The sequence below is a fragment of the Cydia pomonella genome, chromosome 1 (genome assembly GCF_033807575.1).
Source record: "Cydia pomonella isolate Wapato2018A chromosome 1, ilCydPomo1, whole genome shotgun sequence".
Lineage (NCBI taxonomy): Eukaryota > Metazoa > Arthropoda > Insecta > Lepidoptera > Tortricidae > Cydia > Cydia pomonella.
This window is the reverse complement of record NC_084703.1, coordinates 32,415,017-32,433,435: the sequence shown is the minus strand read 5'-3', so window position 1 is coordinate 32,433,435 and position 18,419 is coordinate 32,415,017. Positions and strand designations below refer to the sequence as shown.

Below are 18,419 nucleotides of genomic sequence, written 5' to 3'. Positions count from 1 at the left end.
CTTATTTCAATAAAAACTACTCTTGGTTTTTGCAAAAACGATTCTTGGCGTCAAACGGGTAACGGTAACGACTGAAAGCAATTACAAAGAGACATGCGGAAATAAAAGAAAAAAAAATAGGGTATTTCGGGACTAGAGTGTTTTAAGAACTAATATGCATTATGAGATTAAAGTATTTCGCCGCCTACAGGTGAACACAATTTGGGGTATTTTGGGAAAGGTGTATTTTGGGACTAGTTGCAATGGTACTGGTGTAAACCGAGAATGGGCTCTTTTAGAAATATGGTGTTTTGGGGCCTAGTTTCTTATGAGAAGAGGGGCTTTCGAAATTAAAGTGTATTGACTAATAGTGCGTTTTGGGACTAGTGCATTCGCCACCGGAAAGGTCTTCATCTTTGAAATCAATAAAATATATTCTAGATCTCTTCACAGGCATGCAATCACTATCATGTCTCACTAATTGGACACCTTTTTTCCATAGTTCGCTGCGAATAGCATCTTGTGGGAATCAGATTATACCTAAAGTATAACAAATAACTAGGTAGTTTTTTATATCTCCATCCCATGAAAGATAAAAGGAAAATATAAATCTGTAATAAGGAATTTATTATAATATAGAAAATATCTAAATCAAACATAAGTTAATAAAATAATCTAGTTCATTTGGCATAACATCATCCCTATTATCCTCGTAACCTAAAAAGACGTATGTTGTTATGAAAGTCGTATGCAGTTAGGTTTTAAATTATCACGGTAGTATTGAAAAAATGTCGTCATATTTATTCCAAATTTTACTGAAGTTATCTGTTTACTTACACGTGAAAAGTCATCCTACTGTCCTTGGAATGTTCACGATAACTTCTGCACCACTTCACGACACATGGACATTTTTAATTATAAAAAAAACGTTTTTATAAACCGATTTAGCCATCTATCACTGACTGTCATATCGGTCGAACTGAAGTTGCCAATCGAGTAGTTTGTAACCCCCGCCCACCTTAGGGTAGTTTACGTTGGGCTATAATGGAGCGTTCAGAATGCTTCCATGTTTTATTTCCGTTCACTGCTTTAGGGGATCAATTTTCATAAATACAGAAATTACTTTTCTTATATTTTTATGAAATATCTTTTTCCACAGTTTCAAGTTCCTAGCTTAAAATAAAACTTTTACCCCAAACAAACGTTGAACCCCTTTTTAACCCCCTTAGGGGTTCAATTTCTTAAAATCGCTACTTATTTCATGTACACGTTTTAAATGTAAGCTGGTGTGCAAATTTCAGCTTTCTACCTTTTGTAGTTGCAGCTCTACGTTGATGAGCCAGTCAGTAAGGACACACGCATTTATATATATATACACCGTGTTTTTTTTTGATTTGCGTTAATTTCGAGGGTGCATTCCTAAGCTTAAATTAAGTAACTTTCTCAAAGACACCGATATTCTAATTAACTCTTAAAATATATTTTTTTGTTTTTTTTTTTTACTATTTTTATTTTTATAAAAAGTAACTAAATGTTGCATATAGCGTTGTTGTAACACGGGCATTACATTTAACTCAACCAAACAATTGAAAACTGTGACATATCAATGTCATTTCTAACATCGATCGTCCGAGATAGTACGTACGTTTAGTAGCAAATGTATGAACTCGCACTAAACACTAACTAATAAGTAAACAGGTCCTAAAGCAAGTGTACACGCTCGTAAGGGCCTTATAATATAAAAATTTATGATTGATTATCTCCGAAATGGAGTTAGTTAGAATATCGGTATCTTTGAGAAAGTTACTTAATTTAAGCTCAGGAATGCACCCTCGAAATTAACGCAAATCAAAAAAAACACGGTGTATATATAGTTAAATGCGAAAGTATTACTGAGTTTCAACAACAGAACCGATTTAGATAACCTTTTATATGGAGATAGTTTAGTACCAGAAAAAGACAGAATTCATCTTTCTATGTAGACTTGACTATCGAAATTGTCTACCGTTATCTCGTACAAACGCGAATATTCTCAAGATTTGCAGGTATAATTTAAGTAAGGATTTTTTTTTCTGTTACAATGGATGTGAAAAATGCTCAGTAACACGTGGAGTGTGTGAGAGTGTTGACTTACGATATGAGATCGAGCTGCGCGTCGGCGGGAGCCGCGTCGCTGGTGCCCAGGATGTGCGAGAGCTCGCACGACTTCTTGCCGCCCGACTTGCCGTTGTCGCGCGCCGTTGAGTCGCCCACCACTAACGTACATTCATTTGTATTTACAGCTTCCTTTTTTACATAAACCGTAAATAAAGCACAACATAATTTTAGGTTTACGAAACTTTTATTCTGAAGGTTAATTTAGACTTGAACTTAAAAAATTCGCAATATAAATGCATTTCAATTAGGTAACATTATATTAATAGACGTGTTTAAATGAGCTTCACACAAAACATGGACTTACTGAGTATAGCCTTGAGCGTGGCGAGCACGGGCCCCACGCCGATGTTTTTATGCGCGGCGGCCAGTAGGTGCCGGTCGCAGGAGAGGCGCACGCCCGCCGCGCCGCCGCCCGGCCCCGGCGACGTCGACACCGAGTACAACCCTGCCACAACAAGTCCCATCTCAGGGTAAGTAGGGTTGGAGCAATTTCCTTATATTATAATAGGGTAGTATGTGATTAACAAAACAATTAAATATGTCTATAGAGTGGATCGAAAATAAAAAATGGACAAGTTAGTCAATATGAGCGTCGTGCGAATTGAAAATTCAAAGATAATCCAGTTCTATCTAAAGAAAATACTTCAAATGTGCCCTTTAATAAGGGCACATTATAAGGCACCTTTAATGTAAGGATTTACAAAATCAGTTTCGAAATATCGAATGACTATACAGCATTCTGAAACACCTCCAGTCTCCTCCTCTATGGATCGAGCCTGTTGTCTATTAATTCATTAGAAGGGAAACGCGCGGTTCACGGTGAAGGGGCGCAGTTGGGGGTGACTGCGTCTAGAACTGGGCGTCGTCTTCACGTCGATACGTCCCGCTTCAATTTTTATTGCGATAACTCCTAAGATTTTATTAATTGTATAGTGTGAAGGACCATTATAATCTGCATAAGATGCTCAATATAAAGAACTAACACATTCGATTTGATAATGATGAATACTGTATCCGTTTAGATAGCTTTGCAAATACCAATTTATACGTGATCTTTTTTTAGAAGTTAAGAATGGGTATAATTCTTAAAAGATAGACATAAACCACAATGGACTTTTTTGTAGACCAATAAAAGACAGAAATTCTCGCCATACATCATCTTGTCACATCGCAAACGGATTCGGCAGCGTTTTCGACTTAAGCTCCTAAACAGCGTGATTTTTTCCGACATCATTAGCAAACATCGTTATATTTAAACCAATAATATACGAAACATTAACAAATTATACACCAAAACCTTCCTCACGAATCACTCTAGTGATAGGTGAAAATCGCATGAAAATACGTTCAGTACCTTTTGAGTTTGACACGAACATACAAACAGACAGAGGCGGCGGGGACTTTGTTTTATAAGGTGTAGGATTTTCAAGGCGGGCATGAATTGTAAGCATAAGCGACTTCTGCTTACTGGCGTAAAGTTTCAACATCAAGTTATGTGGCAAACCCTCCAACGCACTCGTAGTAATTCTTAGATCAGATAAGAATTTCTTCCCAAGAGCTTGATTTCTGTAATGTCGGTGAAGGAGGTCGTCACCTGGCTGAGGCGTGTCGATGGTCTTGAAGAGTCGCAGCAGCAGGTGGCAGGTGAGGCGCGCGCCGGTGTCGGGCGAGGGCGCGTTGGCGGGGTTGCCGGCCGCGCCGCCGCCGCACGCCTTCACCAGCGACGGCAGGGCCGCGTGCCGGACGAAATCCTCTAGGGAGAAACAGTGCCGCGCTGCAAGCCAAATCGATACCTTTATCCTTATTCAATTTCATACAAATAACCTATCAACAAAAAAAATATATTACATTTAGTGCAGGCTAGCAGGAAGAGTTCTATTATGACTGCTGCGCTATAACCGCAAAATCGAAGTTCGCAAATTGTAGGCATCTTTCTCTTTTACTCCAGTTAAAGCTTAATGCGCTGCTTTGAGCTGTTGCCCCAGTACACAATTTCTTTTCCTCCTATTGAGCCCAGTTGAAATTCCCCCATAAAATTCACGCTCGCTGTTAAATCTGATTCAAGTCTTGAGAAAATTTACCCTATTAACATTAAAAGTCTGTTTAGTAACCATTCAATTCATATACGTTTGTGTTTATAAAACTCTTACTTTATAGGAAGGTAGAATTTTGATATGGGCCACAAAAGGCACTCTTTGAAAATGTTGAAAAGAGCGTCTTAGAACAATATCTCACAATAAATGTATGGCGGTCGGCGTCAGCGTCGAGCGCCCACGGTTTTCGCGCGAAATATATATGGCGCGGACCTGCGTTTGTGGTAGTCATACTGACCGACTAATATGCAGGTGAAGACGGCGAGCGCATCGTGCGCGGCGGCGTCGTGCAGGTCGCGGTGGTGCAGCAGGTCCGGGTAGAGCGGCGGAGGCGCGGCGTGCGGCGCGGCGGGGTAGTGCTGCGCGCCGCACAACGCCACGAGCGCGCCCACCCACTCGGCCGCCAGCCCGCTGCACCACGCCGTCATCTCCGCGCACAGCACGCCCAGCTCGTTCACTCTGCACGCATGTAAAAGGAGTGATAGACATACGAGCCAAGACGGGCAACGGGGAAAATTCACACATGTTGGATCGTCGACAAACTTGCTTTGTGATTGTTTTTCTATCGAGCTAAAGTAAAAAATAAAACGAATCGCTGACATCTCAAAAAACGGTATACGGCATGTTAAGTATGCGTACGTGAGCGCGGTCGAGGTGATATTAACTGGGCGACGGGATTTACTTAGGGCTTGTGCACAAATCACGCGAGGATCGATAGGGGGGAAGGGGGTCACGAAAAAATCACAATAGATCACGTTGGGGGAGAGGGGGTATATGGAGACCTCACGTGTATTTTTATACAGAGAACGAAATTAAGAAAAAATATCTACCACATACTTTTCTCGGTTTCGTTAAACATAAACTTCACTTGGCACTTCAAAATAGCGAGTATTAACAAGAGAACTCTATACAATAGTATTTATCTTAAAATTAGGTCGAATGAAAAAATAAAATAAAATACACGTGAGGTTATGTGGATGGGTAGGCGGGTTAGCCAAGAACCTCACCAAATATCACCAAGGGAGAGGGAGGGTCAAAAAAGTAGCCGAAAAAACCTCGCGTGATTTGTGCACAAGCCCTTACCTAGCTCGCCAAGCCGCGAAAGTTAGCGTAAGCAAATGTGTCCCCACACGAGCCAGCTGTAACTCCGTAAACTTACTGCCCCGTCACTCACTTCGGTCACTCACTTTATCGGTTAATAACACCAATGGATACAAGCTTGGTGCACTATCTCCACTATCTGGCTAATTTTACGTATAGGCTAATATTTGTCTATGTTACTTTTCTAAAATGTGGTAGGCTTGCACCAGGGATCGGGAGTCCCTACCTCTTTCTACTTATAATGGACACTCTGTCGTCGGATATACAGGAGGAGGCACCCTGGTGTATGCTTTTCGCTGATGACATTGTGCTTGTGGGTGAAGACGGACTCGAGGTACAGAGCAGACTTGAGGAATGGCGGCAGAAACTGGAGAATGTTGGCCTGAAGATCAGCAGATCTAAAACTGAACATATGTTCTGCGATTTCGGCGGTCTCTCCGGGTTCGCTGCCATAGACCTCGATGGCGTTACATTGCCGATCTGCTCAGACTTCAAGTACCTCGGTTCGCTCGTGCAGTGCGATGGCGATATTGACCGTGACGTGAAAAACCGGATTAGCACAGGATGGATGAAATGGCGACAGGTCACGGGAACAATTTGTGACGCCCGGATTCCCCTCCGACTGAAGGGTAAAATTTATAAAGCCATCATAAGACCTCTCGTCATGTATGGATCAGAGTGTTGGGCCCTAAAAGTGACGGATGAAAAGAGATTGCACGTAGCGGAAATGAGAATGTTAAGATGGATGTGTGGTGTGACAAGAATGGATAGGATAAGGAATGAGTATATAAGAGGAAGCCTGAAAGTTGCACCCATAATAGATAAAGTAAGAGCGAATCGCCTAGCGTGGTATGGGCATGTGATACGGAGGGATGAAAGTCATGTGACGAGAAAGGTATTACGAATGAATGTGGAGGGATGGAACGGGAGAGGAAAACCTAGGAAAAGGTGGATGGATTGTGTGAGAGATGACATGAAACGAACGCGAGTGAATGATGAGATGACGGGTGACAGAAAGATATGGAAGAAAAAGACATGCTGCGCCGACCCCAAATGAATGGGATAAGGGCAAGCGAATGATGACTTCAATTAACCTCAGTACTTTTTGTATCGAGACTGACTGAAATAGCAAGGCACGTTCCTGCGTTTCCGTGAAAATACGATGGAAATAGTTATTTGTGTAACAAGAGAGGAAAGTTGGTTTTTCTTGCGAGTGTTGATTTTGTGACCTGAGTAAGCAAATAATTCTATAATTGAATCACGAGCGAAGCGAGTGACTCTAAGTTAGAATTTTGAGCGTAGCGATGGACTCCAAAACACGAGATGTAAAATAACTTTGCTCTCGTGTGACACATACAACTTTTCACCTCAGTAGTGAGAACATATAAAAGGTTAAAAAAATACAACATCAAGTAAAGTAAACCACATTTATTTACATTCATGAATTAAAATCATCATCATTATGACGCTTGTCTCTCTCCCTGGAGGGAGAAAAGTCGCACTCTCGTCACTCCCCGGAGTGACGAGAGTAGGCTGGTTCGAGCTGCTGAGGTGAAAAGTATTAGTCACTACATCGCTTAATGCCTCTGTGAATACTCATATTTTAAGATTTTGAGTTACAGGTCGAATGAGTGAATGAAAATATCTCGACGTGCATCACAATAACCAATAAAATGTGGCTCCGGCTGTATACTGTTACAGGTGTTACTCATACAATGAAAGATTCGTTCATTCCAGTCATTTTTTTTAATGATACAGGAGGCAAACGAGCAGACGGATCACCTGATGGTAAGCGATTACCGCCGCCCATGGACACCTGCAACACCAGAGGGGTTGTAAGTGCGTTGCCGGCCTTTAAGATGCCATCGTGCCAGCTTTAGTGAATTAACCTGTATTTCATTTGAAAATTTGAGGATACTTTCAAGATCTAAACCACTTTAAATTCAACAAATACAGAAGGAAATGAGAATATCACTCACCTGTCGTTGTCAACTTCGCGGCACACAGCCAGCATGGCGGAGCACACGAAGCTATACCTGTTGGCCGCCGACTCCCCCACTTGCCTCGCCCATGACATTTCTAGTTTACCTGAAAGTTGTTTTTTTTTCAATCATAGTATAGTCATCTAACAAAAGGTGTATGAAAAAAGGTTCGTGCGTACCCTTGCGTGGGTTGGCGAAGAACTCGCTGAGGAACTGCGGGTTGTAAACGTAGCTCGAGGGAGTCGGCTGCAGCGGCGAGTACAGTGCTTGCCTGAAACATATCAACATTGGAATAAATGTAGTCTTCGCGCTTGTTCTTATCGTACCTTCCGGCACCTTCACAAATAGTACTGCAAAATATTAAAAATTATTTTGCAGCACAGAAGACAATGGCTTTAGTCATGTTTATATAGACATATTTGTATAAATTCAACACCTAGCCTAGTCCGTCTATTTGTCTCCGGGCCACCTCTGCTCAGTTACCGGCAGCGCTACAAAGCTGTCTTTAAGTACGGATATTAATCAAACACAGGTGTCATGCTATAAATCTTGACATATCTAAATCTTGGCAATCCAATCACCCCGAGTCCCTCAGCCAAACTACATAAGGGAAAAGGGGTTTCAGGATCCTAGTCTTTTTTAGGGTTCCGTAGCCAAATGGCATAAAACGGAACCCTTATAGTTTCGCCATGTCCGTCTGTCTGTCTGTCTGTCTGTCTGTCTGTCTGTCTGTCTGTCTGTCTGTCTGTCTGTCCGAGGCTTTGCTCAGTGGTCGTTAGTGCTAGAAAGCTGAAATTTGGCATGGATATACAAATCAATAAAGCCGACAAAGTCGTACAATAAAATCTAAAAATTTAATTTTTTTTAGGGTACCTCCCCTACACGTAAAGTGGGGGTGAATTTTTTTTTCGCTTCAACCCTAGAGTGTGGGGTATCGTTGGAAAGGTCTTTCAAAACTAATAGGGGTTTTCAAGAAACATTTTTTGATAAAGTGAATATATTCGGAGATAATCGCTCCGAAAGAAAAAAAAAATGTGTCCCCCCCCCTCTAACTTTTGAACCATAGGACCAAAAAATATAAAAAAAATCGTGGAAGTAGAGCTTAAGAAAGACATTAAATGAAAACTATAGCGGACATGATCAGTTTAGCTGTTTTTGAGTTATCGCAAAAAGTTTTCCCTTCATAGTAAAAAGACTTACTTTAATTAGGTACTGATTATGCAAATTTCCCTATTTGTTTAACTCGGGTGAAAGGTACCGTTTCATCCCTTGGTTAACAATTTACCATACTTTAAGCTCCAGTTTAGCTTATTGTGACGGAAGAGTAACTACGGAACCCTACACTGAGCGTGGCCCGACATGCTCTTGGCCGGCTTTATTATTTACGTTATCATTTGGTGTCGGATACTGACTTGATCTTGGGGTAGGCGTTGGCGAAGGTGTCGGCGTGCGGCGCGTGGCAGAGGTGCGCGGCCGCCTTGTACAGGTCGTGCAGCTGCGCCAGCACGCAGCGCTCCGCCGAGCCGCAGTCGCCTGGGTTCACCACGCACTTCACCAGCCGGCACAGCTGCTCGAACACCGCCGACGTCTGCTCAACGCACACTGCATAACGACACACGTCATCAGAGACAGTTTCATTTAATAACTTATCCTTTTACGTCACACTTAAAGGCACTCACACAACAAGCAGGAGTGGTATCTCCGTAGAGCGCCGACCGTGTATAGCGCCAGCGCCGAGGTGTACGCCCGCGGTGCCGCGAGTCCGGTGCTCGGCGCGCCGCGCGCTATCAGTGCGCCTTCCACCTCTGACAGCTCTTTCAAAATCTATAGCATACACACGAACACTTATTAAATTAACCACAAGGCAATCTAAATAGATAATTTAATAATAATAACAATATCAATCGGCACATAGAATATCGCCATAAAATATAATGTTACCTGTATACAGGTCTCAATAAGACCGTGCACATTGAGCGCTATCTCCATGAGGTCGAGAGCGAAGGCGACGTGCTCGGGCTGCGGCAGGTAGGTGGTGGCGCCCGCCGCGTAGGCCGCCAGCGCCTCGCACACCGCGCCGCCCACTGCCCACGACACCGCGCCTTGCTCGTACATCGACATCGCCTACAACATATCCGTCTCTTACACAGATCCGGCCCGAACGCCTTTGCCGTCACAACATTTACAAGCGGAAATCCAATAGAGGAAATCGTGGCCCACCTGACACCGGAGGCGTAAGTTATGCCTCGTAAACGCGGTGTCGGAGGCTTGTTTTTATGCGGGGATAACGAGGAACAATAATATAATTAATATCATTTCGAGTAAATAGCAACACCATTAAGGACAGCGAAGAACGAAACGAAGAAATAGTAAGCAAGTTTTGCAACATACGCTGGAATCGTCTTCGCGCGAGCAGCCCCAATCGTGGCATTGTAAGACCTGTCATCGCACGAATTGGTCACTAATTACTGTCAAGTGTTGATATCGACCAGGACTTTAGGAAAATATACGAACTTGAAATTTTTGTGTGACGGCTTCGAAGTTGAACTCGCTCCGAGCGTGTTTCTTCACTTTGCCGCCCTCAGCCACGTCGATAGAGAATTTCTTTGAAAATAATTTGCATATTTCTGAAAAAAAGTGCGTTTCGTTAATATGTAAAGGGATCAGCCTCTTTTTGTTTGTGTGTGTTTTATTATATAGTAAACAGAAATGAACATGGGTATAAGTTGTATTGTATTGATCAGTAATAAAATGTATGTACCTTTAGTCATCTTCTTGACTTGGTGCTTGGCGTCGTCGCGCTGGCGGCCGACGCCGTGCAGCAGGATGTGGCGCTGGTTGGCGTCGTGCGGCGTGTGGTCGGGCTCGGCGGGCGGCAGCGGGAAGTGCATGGTGTAGCTGTAGTGCCGCGACGCCGCCGCCGGCGCCGTGCTGCCCGACGACTCGCCCGCCGACCCCGTGCGCATGCCTGCGCACATCACGACTGTACTGCGGCTCTTAATGTGGCGTAACCACTCACATATTATCTATATACGCGTTATGTAAGTTAGCCAGCGATATCTAAGGGACGTTATAGAATGTCACGTATTATTATTATAGGACATTATTACATTAATTATTATCTGTAAGCATTTTAGATTTAATTTTCTGTTACGAAATATTTTAGAAATTTGTGTGTATAACCTTTGGCTGGCAAAATAGGTGCGTTAAAACGACCATCTTAGAAAGGTATAACATAAATAAAACTATTTAGTATTAAAGTTAATTTAAAATATTATGTTATATACTAGTTATTCTTAAAAAATATTAATATATTACCTGAGACGGACATGGGACCCATTCCCATTGAGTTCATACCGGGTATGCTCATGCTGCTCGAGCCCATCATAGGAGAGTTTACGCTGCGAAAATCATAATATACATATTAATATCGCATTACATTTTAAATTAAACTGCATTATCAGATAGTGTAAATAAATGAAAACGAACCTGTGCGACGATTCTCCGGGATCCTTGGGACTGTCAGGCGCATCCATAGAGTTTTGTTGATCTTCTTTGATATTTTGCAACAGCATATGGAGTTCGTCGTCTATTTTTGAACCGTCCATATCCATTCGCGCCTGTTCCTGGTAAGGAAAGGAAAATATTACTAAAAGTAAATTGTGGGAAAACTGGCAATGCATATAATTATATCCCATAGAAACGCCATGCATGTAAATAATACTTGGCAGAAAACTTAGCGTGATTCCACTCTCTGGCTATTTTACATTTTCCAACTATTAATAAGTGCAAAATAAACACAAGTGCTGCGATATACACGCATCAGCTCCAAGCGCTGCTGGTGTATCAAATAAAATAATAAAAATATAACAAAGTAGTTAGTGGGGACCACTTTAACGGTCAGTGTGGTTTTTCTTTCTAATAAACAGTCAAAAGTCAGATCAGTGACCATTATTCCTAATTTAGGCCAGGCCGTATTTTTAGTTATGATACGAGTAGAAGTCATGTAGGGTACCTCCATCTTGGGCTTGAGGTCGATGCCCTCGAAGGTGTCGTCGTCCATGTTGTGCGAGGCGCTGCCGCCGGTGGCGGGCGCCGCGGTGCCGCTGCTGCTGCTGCCCGACGACGACGTGGGCTCCGTCGGGGAGATCAGGTCGCCTGCGTACCATACATCTTTGTATATATCTACAGTACGGTCAGCTGCAGAGAAAAAGTACCCCCGATTGCATACAAAACTTCTATACAGGGGGTACCTTTTCTCTGCAGCTGATTGGCGTTACTTTCCCGCACTAATAGGTCGAAAGTTTAAAGGCCCATATTTACGGTGAAACTTAGTTAAATGGGACTTGGATGAGTGAGAAACCTCCATAGCTGGGACTCAAGGTGCGGTCCCGACACTTTAGCACTGAATTACCTCTGTTAGTAAGACGAATCAAACATCTATTTCCGAGATTAGTATTTTGGATTTTATAGTCACATTTACCTCTATAATTCAGACAAAGAGTGTTAACCTCTTTTACTGAGAGTTTTTTGCAAGAATACTTTGACTCAATGTTTTTTTAGAATGTCGACCTCTGTATCTGAGATAACGTCAATCTGTGACATCTTTAACTAGGACTATACCAAATCAATTCTCGTTTTTTCACTAATTCTTAACTTTAGGATGGTATTCCACCTGTCCAATTTATTTGTCCAATGTACCTTGCGTCTCACTCACTCATTAAACAAAAAATTTGAATACCATCCTTACCCACAAATTCCGCATTTGGTTAGTTGTGTCTAAAAGTCTTCAACTTTTATTGACTTAATTAAAATAGTTAATACTATAGAAATCAAAAACAGTTTTGAATGATTCACGGTTGGTTTCACTACACTTAAATCGACCGGGACCGGGAATGCGGTCGCCTAAAGACAATTTTCCCCTGGAAGTAAGATAAAATTTTTAACAATAAAAATAAGATAAAATAATCCTTGTCATTCAGAACATTGAGTGAGTTTTTAAAGTAAAATATTTTTATCCAATTTATTTTTAATGTCAAAGGCTAGATTTTGTCACATTAAATTTTATACAGTCTTTATTGCGTCTCATCTCACCATTTTAATGAATAGAAATTATTTTTTGGTCTTTCATGCCATCATCAAGATTTTAGTTTAACTAACCACCTCTATAACTAAAATAACCTCTATTTTCACCTCTGTAAATGAGAAATTTATTTATAACCGGCTAATTGGGACCCTGGGTAGGTGGAATACCTCTTTAAGCGAGACAAATTGGCAGGTCTCTTGAAGTCTCATTTATCCAGGTTTCACTGTACTATAAAACCAAAATAGGTAATTCGCAACTCGTGTCGATTTAAACTCCCTTCGGTCGTGTTTTAATTTATCGCTACTCTACGAATATCCTACTTTTCGCGCTTGTACTAATACAACACGCCAATCATTGAAAGGCTTCTCGGCTTCATTTTAGAGCGTAAATGCTGGTGGCTCTCAGCCATTTTACGAGTGACAGTAACACATAAAAGTTATAGTCAAGAGCAATGAATAGTGTTGGTTTTTTGCGAATTTCCTTACAAATCGTTTTTTACAACCTCGCTTCATGCTTCATTTAAAATTGCATGTTATTCGTTAAACTAGCTAGTTTCATCAAGCTGCTCTAGTGTCAGGTTACCTCTTGAGATGAGCGTGCACATGTACGCGTCGTGCGAGAACACGTCACGGCGTATAAGCTCGCCGAACAGGTGCACCAGGTTGGCGAACTGTTGCCGGTTGCTTGGCGGCGCGTTCGGACTATCGTCTGCAAATCACCTTAATTTAGAGACACATGCTAATAAAACTACGGACGTATATAGTTGAATGAAAATAACATCTAAATTAAGGTGAAGCCAAAGCCGGCGAACGCATCAAGAGTGCGCATGTTATCCCGCTCGAAAGCATGGCATAGTATGATTAGCAGCACTCATGAACGCAGCTGCGCTAGCGATTGGAAAATTGCGCGCTAGAGGCGCCGCGCATTCGCTAAATCTGTACGCACTTAAAAATTCTACAACATTTTAAGTGAAATTATATCAGAAATGTTTAGATACCTAGTACAGGCGCGTCGCAGTCTAGGAATCGTAATAAAAGGCTTTGGAATATTGGAGGCCCGTTGTAAAGGCCATTGCCAGACGTAACGGACTCCTTGTCGTCGGACCCTGAAACACGACAATAATTACTAACAATATATTAGATTCATGAATAATACAGTAAGCTGCAGTGTTAAGTGACCCCCCCCCCCCCTTCAAACAAATTAAATAAATAAATAATAATAAATAAATAAATATTATAGGACATTATTACACAAATTGACTAAGTCCCGCAGTAAGCTCAATAAGGCTTGTGTTGAGGGTACTTAAACAACGATATATATAATATATAAATATTTATAAATACATAGAAAACACCCATGACTCAGGAACAAATATCCATGCTCATCACACGAATACATGCCCTTACCAGGATTTGAACCCGGGACCATCAGCTTCGTAGGCAGGGTCACTACCCACTAGGCCAAATCGGTCGTCAACAAATTGTGTCACTGAACTCTGCAGCTTACTGCAATTTAATAAAGATGCCAGAGACTGACTTATTTTAGACAAAGTTCAAAGTTTTTTATTGTATATAAGAATCAGGTTACATTGCAGGTCGAATATACAATTACACATTCCGTTACACTGAGACTTTACCTTTTCAAGTGTACATACATTTGCAACATATATATTTACATATTTATCTAAAGAATAAAAATACTTATGAGTAACTTAAATAATCATTAACACAGTAAAAACATTTTTCTATAAGCCATATTTTTGTGTTTTACTTGAACAGTTTGAGATCCATATCTTTAAAACGATCAGGTAACTTGTTATAAATTGTGATACACATAATATAGGCATTTTTTGCAGTGAGTGACAAGTTTACATATATGGCTTCGGTAATCTGTGTCTGTATTTAGGTCTAGTTACGCGGGAACCCAATGAGTTATTATCCGTGAATAGGTATTTATATTTGTGAACGAAAAAAGAAACTTCATAAATACACAGGAGTATGAATCTGGGAGTTCTTGTTGTCGATGAGGTAAGTAAACACTGCTTTTGTCAAAAATATTCGTAGATTTATTTTAATTTCAATACATTTTCATTCAAAAACAATACTAAAGTTTTATAAAAATATTTAAGAACTTTAAGGTAAGTATAGAAATGTAAGGAGCAGTATTCACTTTTGTCTCCTCCGCCTGCCACCATTGTTCCTTATGTCAAAAAAGCTGATTTAGCCCGGTAGCCATGAAGATCGTGCGTAACGACCCCCTAAAGAGGGGGGAAGGGTTGGCTCCTCAGATTCAATCTGTGCTATATTTCTGCCTGCTTTTAGAAACCAGGGCAAGTTATATGTCGTATAATTTAAGGACGAGGAATTCATTTTTTACAAGCTTTTATTTATCTTGCTCTGTTTTAAACTTCCCGATTTCCGTTTGAGCTGAAATTTTGCATACATATGTAAATCGGATGACAATGCAATATTATGACAACATGGAGATGATGTGATGATGAAGGCAGGAGGTGGCCATGGGAACTCTGTGATAAAACAACGCAAATTAATTGTGTTTGAGGTTGTTAGAATTGGCTTGATAAGTATTTAGTTAAATTATAGGCTAAACTTAGCGGCTGGGCTACGCCGGTTATTCACAATAAGAGACGCCGACTCTATAATATATATGATTTGAGAAAAACTGACAAAAGGCTTGAATTTCTAGAGTACGCGTAGATTATTTCTAAATCTTTTAAAAAGGTGTGTGTCGCCACTAAAGCTGATTATTTGTCCAAAAAGATCCTAAATTTCAGCGATAAAGTTAAAAGTGTATGGCAGGTAATCAGCAACGAAACTGGAAAACATAAGATGAAGGAACGGTACCGCACTACAACCTACGAATTGCTGACACTAGTAAGTTTCGACCATGTATTAACATAGCCCGATAGCTTGAACATGTCATGCTCGCTTAAAATTCTTTGCTTACGGTGGCGTAATTGATCGGGCCGCCACTTTCCCAAATGAAGGTTGAGGGAGACGATGGCCGAGATACGCGTCATACTCGTGAACCGGTGCTCTTTGTGGAGACTGGTCTGTTTAAGCGGCTATTATATTTATTAACTTTATTTTTTAGTATAATTACAGTGGGACACCTCATTCGGTTTTCGTATGTTTATTTTATCTTAATAAATGTTTTAATTATAGAGGATATTGACTCTTCGATACATCTCTAAGGATAATTTGATAACTATAAAATATTTCAGTTCTGACACTTTTCACACAAAAAAATGACGTAATTTTTTGTGACAATTTTTTATTTACTCGTCCCGTTGTTTGTCCATAATTAACTCTTGCATGTTAAATTTGGCCCACTTCCCAGTTTTTCGACGAAGCTGAAAATTAGCATACATATGGAAGTCATATGTGTATCATTGCTACATCATAACGATGATCATCAGATGGAGACGGGAGGTGGCCACATCGGTTTTATTTTTTTGCCACATTAATTTCCTGTAGAAAGAAAAGTTCAGTCAGCGATAAAAGTTTGTACCAATATTTTTTCAAAAACTGATTAATCTTAACTTTGGCCATAATTCCATTTCCATGGAAATCGTCCCCGCCACACAGTACAAATATTTTTTTTTTTAAACAAAAAAATGTATGAATGCCTATTTTAAAATTCTACTTTGTAGATTAAGGAACATTTTATTTAGTGCAAATCACCACAATGTGATTTTAAAGGCCAAAATTGTCACAAAAAATTACATGTTATTCTAATACTTTGTGCCAAAATCTATTTTTTTGTGTGAATAGGAAACAAGTTAATTCCAAAAATGAATTCCTCATCCCTAAATTATATATAACTTGCCCTAGGTGCCAAGGACAGGCAGATATTTAGCACAGATTGGACTTGAGGAGCCGACCCTTTCCTCGTTCGTCTCTTTTTGAGAGGTAGCCACGGCAGGATCTTGTGGCTACCGAGCTAAATCAGCTTTGTTTGTCCTAAGAAACAATCGCCATCGCAATCGGCATCGCCAGAGACAGATGTGCATACCTACTCACAACACTTACTTGCCCCAGTAAGAAAATTAATTAGCTTCATTTTCTGTTTCTGCAGAATTTAACATACATTTAACAAAATTCGCTTTGCTGCACAGATTTGAGAGAAATATGACAAATCATTTTTTCCATGAAAGATTATGATTTTTAGCTGTGATAACAAACATGCAAATGGCGATTGAAATAATTCATTAAATGAACGAATTAGGAAATGAAAATTAAGATCATTTTCTTATAACAGCTGCTTATACTGCCTCTTAAATAATCCTTCCTGTAGTGTATATAGTATGGGTTGTTTAAAGTCAAAGTTCTAGTAAGTGAACAGACAATTTGTGATAAGTGATAACAGACACCGAAACTTGGCATTAGGGCCGTTTTAGCAATATACTTGTACAAGGGCAATGGGTCGGCATACAAGAAAGTCGGCCTAGCTCAGCAAAACCATAACAGAGTTCAGTTCAGTCATGATAGCAACGAGTATACGAGCAACTGCAATATGAGATATGTGTATGACGGAAGATTTATTCACTGCGCAGCCAAGCAGACGAAACGTACAATATATGATTCATCAAATTAGTGTTCACGTGGGCTAATATTATGAAACTTTAGAGCTTAGCATCTGTTAACGTTTTCGTGCAGCCTACGGCAGGTATGGGAGCATATTTTAGATAGCTCCTGTCCTAGCCTTCGTCCGCATTAACATTCGTGTGCTCAAACTTTAATATACATATGGCAAGTAATTTGGTCATATCAGTATCGTCACCCAGTACCCATAGTAAGATTAAGTCTTGCAGGTTAGATCTGTGAAATCCCCGTTAATTTTAGTGAATTTTGTGGTGGCAGCATAACTACGAGGGTGGATTGAAAAATTCGCGGCCTGAATATTAAAAACAAAACAGAGGTTTTTTAATTTATTTGTATTTTTCTACATAGTCCTCGTCGACTTGAATGCACTTGTTCCATCTGGATTCCAGAGCCATTACACCACTTTTGAAGAAGCTTTCCTCGAGACCTTCAAAATAGGCATCCACCTGAGCTTGGAGCTCGGCGTTGCTTGAAAATTTCATACCACCCATATGTTTATTTTTTTAATTGGGGAACATATGAAAGTCCGATGGTGCTAAATCGGGTGAATAGGGTGGGTGGAGCAATAATTCAAACCCACATTTGGCAATCTCCGCCATCGATTTTAGTGACGTGTGAACACGTGAATTGTCCTGGTGGAAGATAACTTTCTTTGTCAACATTCCAGGTCTTTTTATCTTCAGAGCCTCGCGTAATCTGCGTAATAACTCGCAATAATAGTCGGAATTTATAGTTTTATCTCTCTGGAGATAGTCAACCATTATTATTCCCTTTGCATCCCAGAAAATAGATGCCATGACTTTATTGGCCAACAAAATTGCTTTGGCTTTTTTGGGAGGCGGAGATCCAGGACGAACCCACTGCTTCGATTGCTGTTTGGTCTCTGGTGTATAGTGGTGGACCCACGTCTCGTCCATAGTTACAAATCTGTCCAAAAAGTCTTGAGTATCGGCTTCATACAGGTCTAGACATTCACGTGAATTAGTACGGCGAGCGATTTTTTGTTCCACTGAAAGAAGCCTCGGGACTCATCTCGCCGACACCTTGGAATAACCTAATTCGTTTACTATAATATTTTGAGTTCTTTCATAAGAGATGCCTACGATGTCAGCTATTTCCCGCACCTTTAATCGCCGGGTTTTCATCATTTCGCATATAATTGCCACATTGTCCGTGTTAGTCACCGTTGTTGGCCTCCCGGGACGAGGGTCATCTGCGATACTATCTCGTCAACGCTTGAATTCAGCTGCCCATTTTTTCACCATCGTATATGATAGACAGGATTGCCCTAATGTACTTTGCATATCATCATAAATTTGCTTCGGTGTCAATCCTTTTTTATGCAGGTATTTAATCACAGCACGCTGCTCTAATTTCTCCTCTTTCACGATATCTACTC

The 18,419-nt window shown here is 40.7% G+C and overlaps 1 protein-coding gene across 4 annotated transcripts in view; it reads right to left on the bottom strand.

The window, feature by feature from the left end:
- LOC133519743 (mediator of RNA polymerase II transcription subunit 12-like) overlaps positions 1 to 18,419 on the bottom strand; it is a 55,217-nt gene that overhangs the window by 29,436 nt on the left and 7,362 nt on the right. For 3 of the 4 annotated variants that reach the window (XM_061853815.1, XM_061853838.1, XM_061853832.1), the window contains exons 14-29: positions 13,396 to 13,503; positions 12,981 to 13,106; positions 11,328 to 11,470; positions 10,802 to 10,938; positions 10,631 to 10,713; positions 10,074 to 10,280; positions 9,827 to 9,939; positions 9,254 to 9,436; positions 8,992 to 9,136; positions 8,725 to 8,914; positions 7,492 to 7,583; positions 7,310 to 7,418; positions 4,468 to 4,688; positions 3,731 to 3,910; positions 2,441 to 2,581; positions 2,114 to 2,234 (exon numbers count right to left, since the gene is read on the bottom strand). In XM_061853815.1, coding sequence (XP_061709799.1) covers positions 2,114 to 2,234; positions 2,441 to 2,581; positions 3,731 to 3,910; positions 4,468 to 4,688; positions 7,310 to 7,418; positions 7,492 to 7,583; positions 8,725 to 8,914; positions 8,992 to 9,136; positions 9,254 to 9,436; positions 9,827 to 9,939; positions 10,074 to 10,280; positions 10,631 to 10,713; positions 10,802 to 10,938; positions 11,328 to 11,470; positions 12,981 to 13,106; positions 13,396 to 13,503 — 2,299 coding nt within the window. The remainder of the gene's footprint in view (positions 1 to 2,113; positions 2,235 to 2,440; positions 2,582 to 3,730; positions 3,911 to 4,467; positions 4,689 to 7,309; positions 7,419 to 7,491; positions 7,584 to 8,724; positions 8,915 to 8,991; positions 9,137 to 9,253; positions 9,437 to 9,826; positions 9,940 to 10,073; positions 10,281 to 10,630; positions 10,714 to 10,801; positions 10,939 to 11,327; positions 11,471 to 12,980; positions 13,107 to 13,395; positions 13,504 to 18,419) is intronic. The other variant, XM_061853824.1, reaches the window with a different exon arrangement.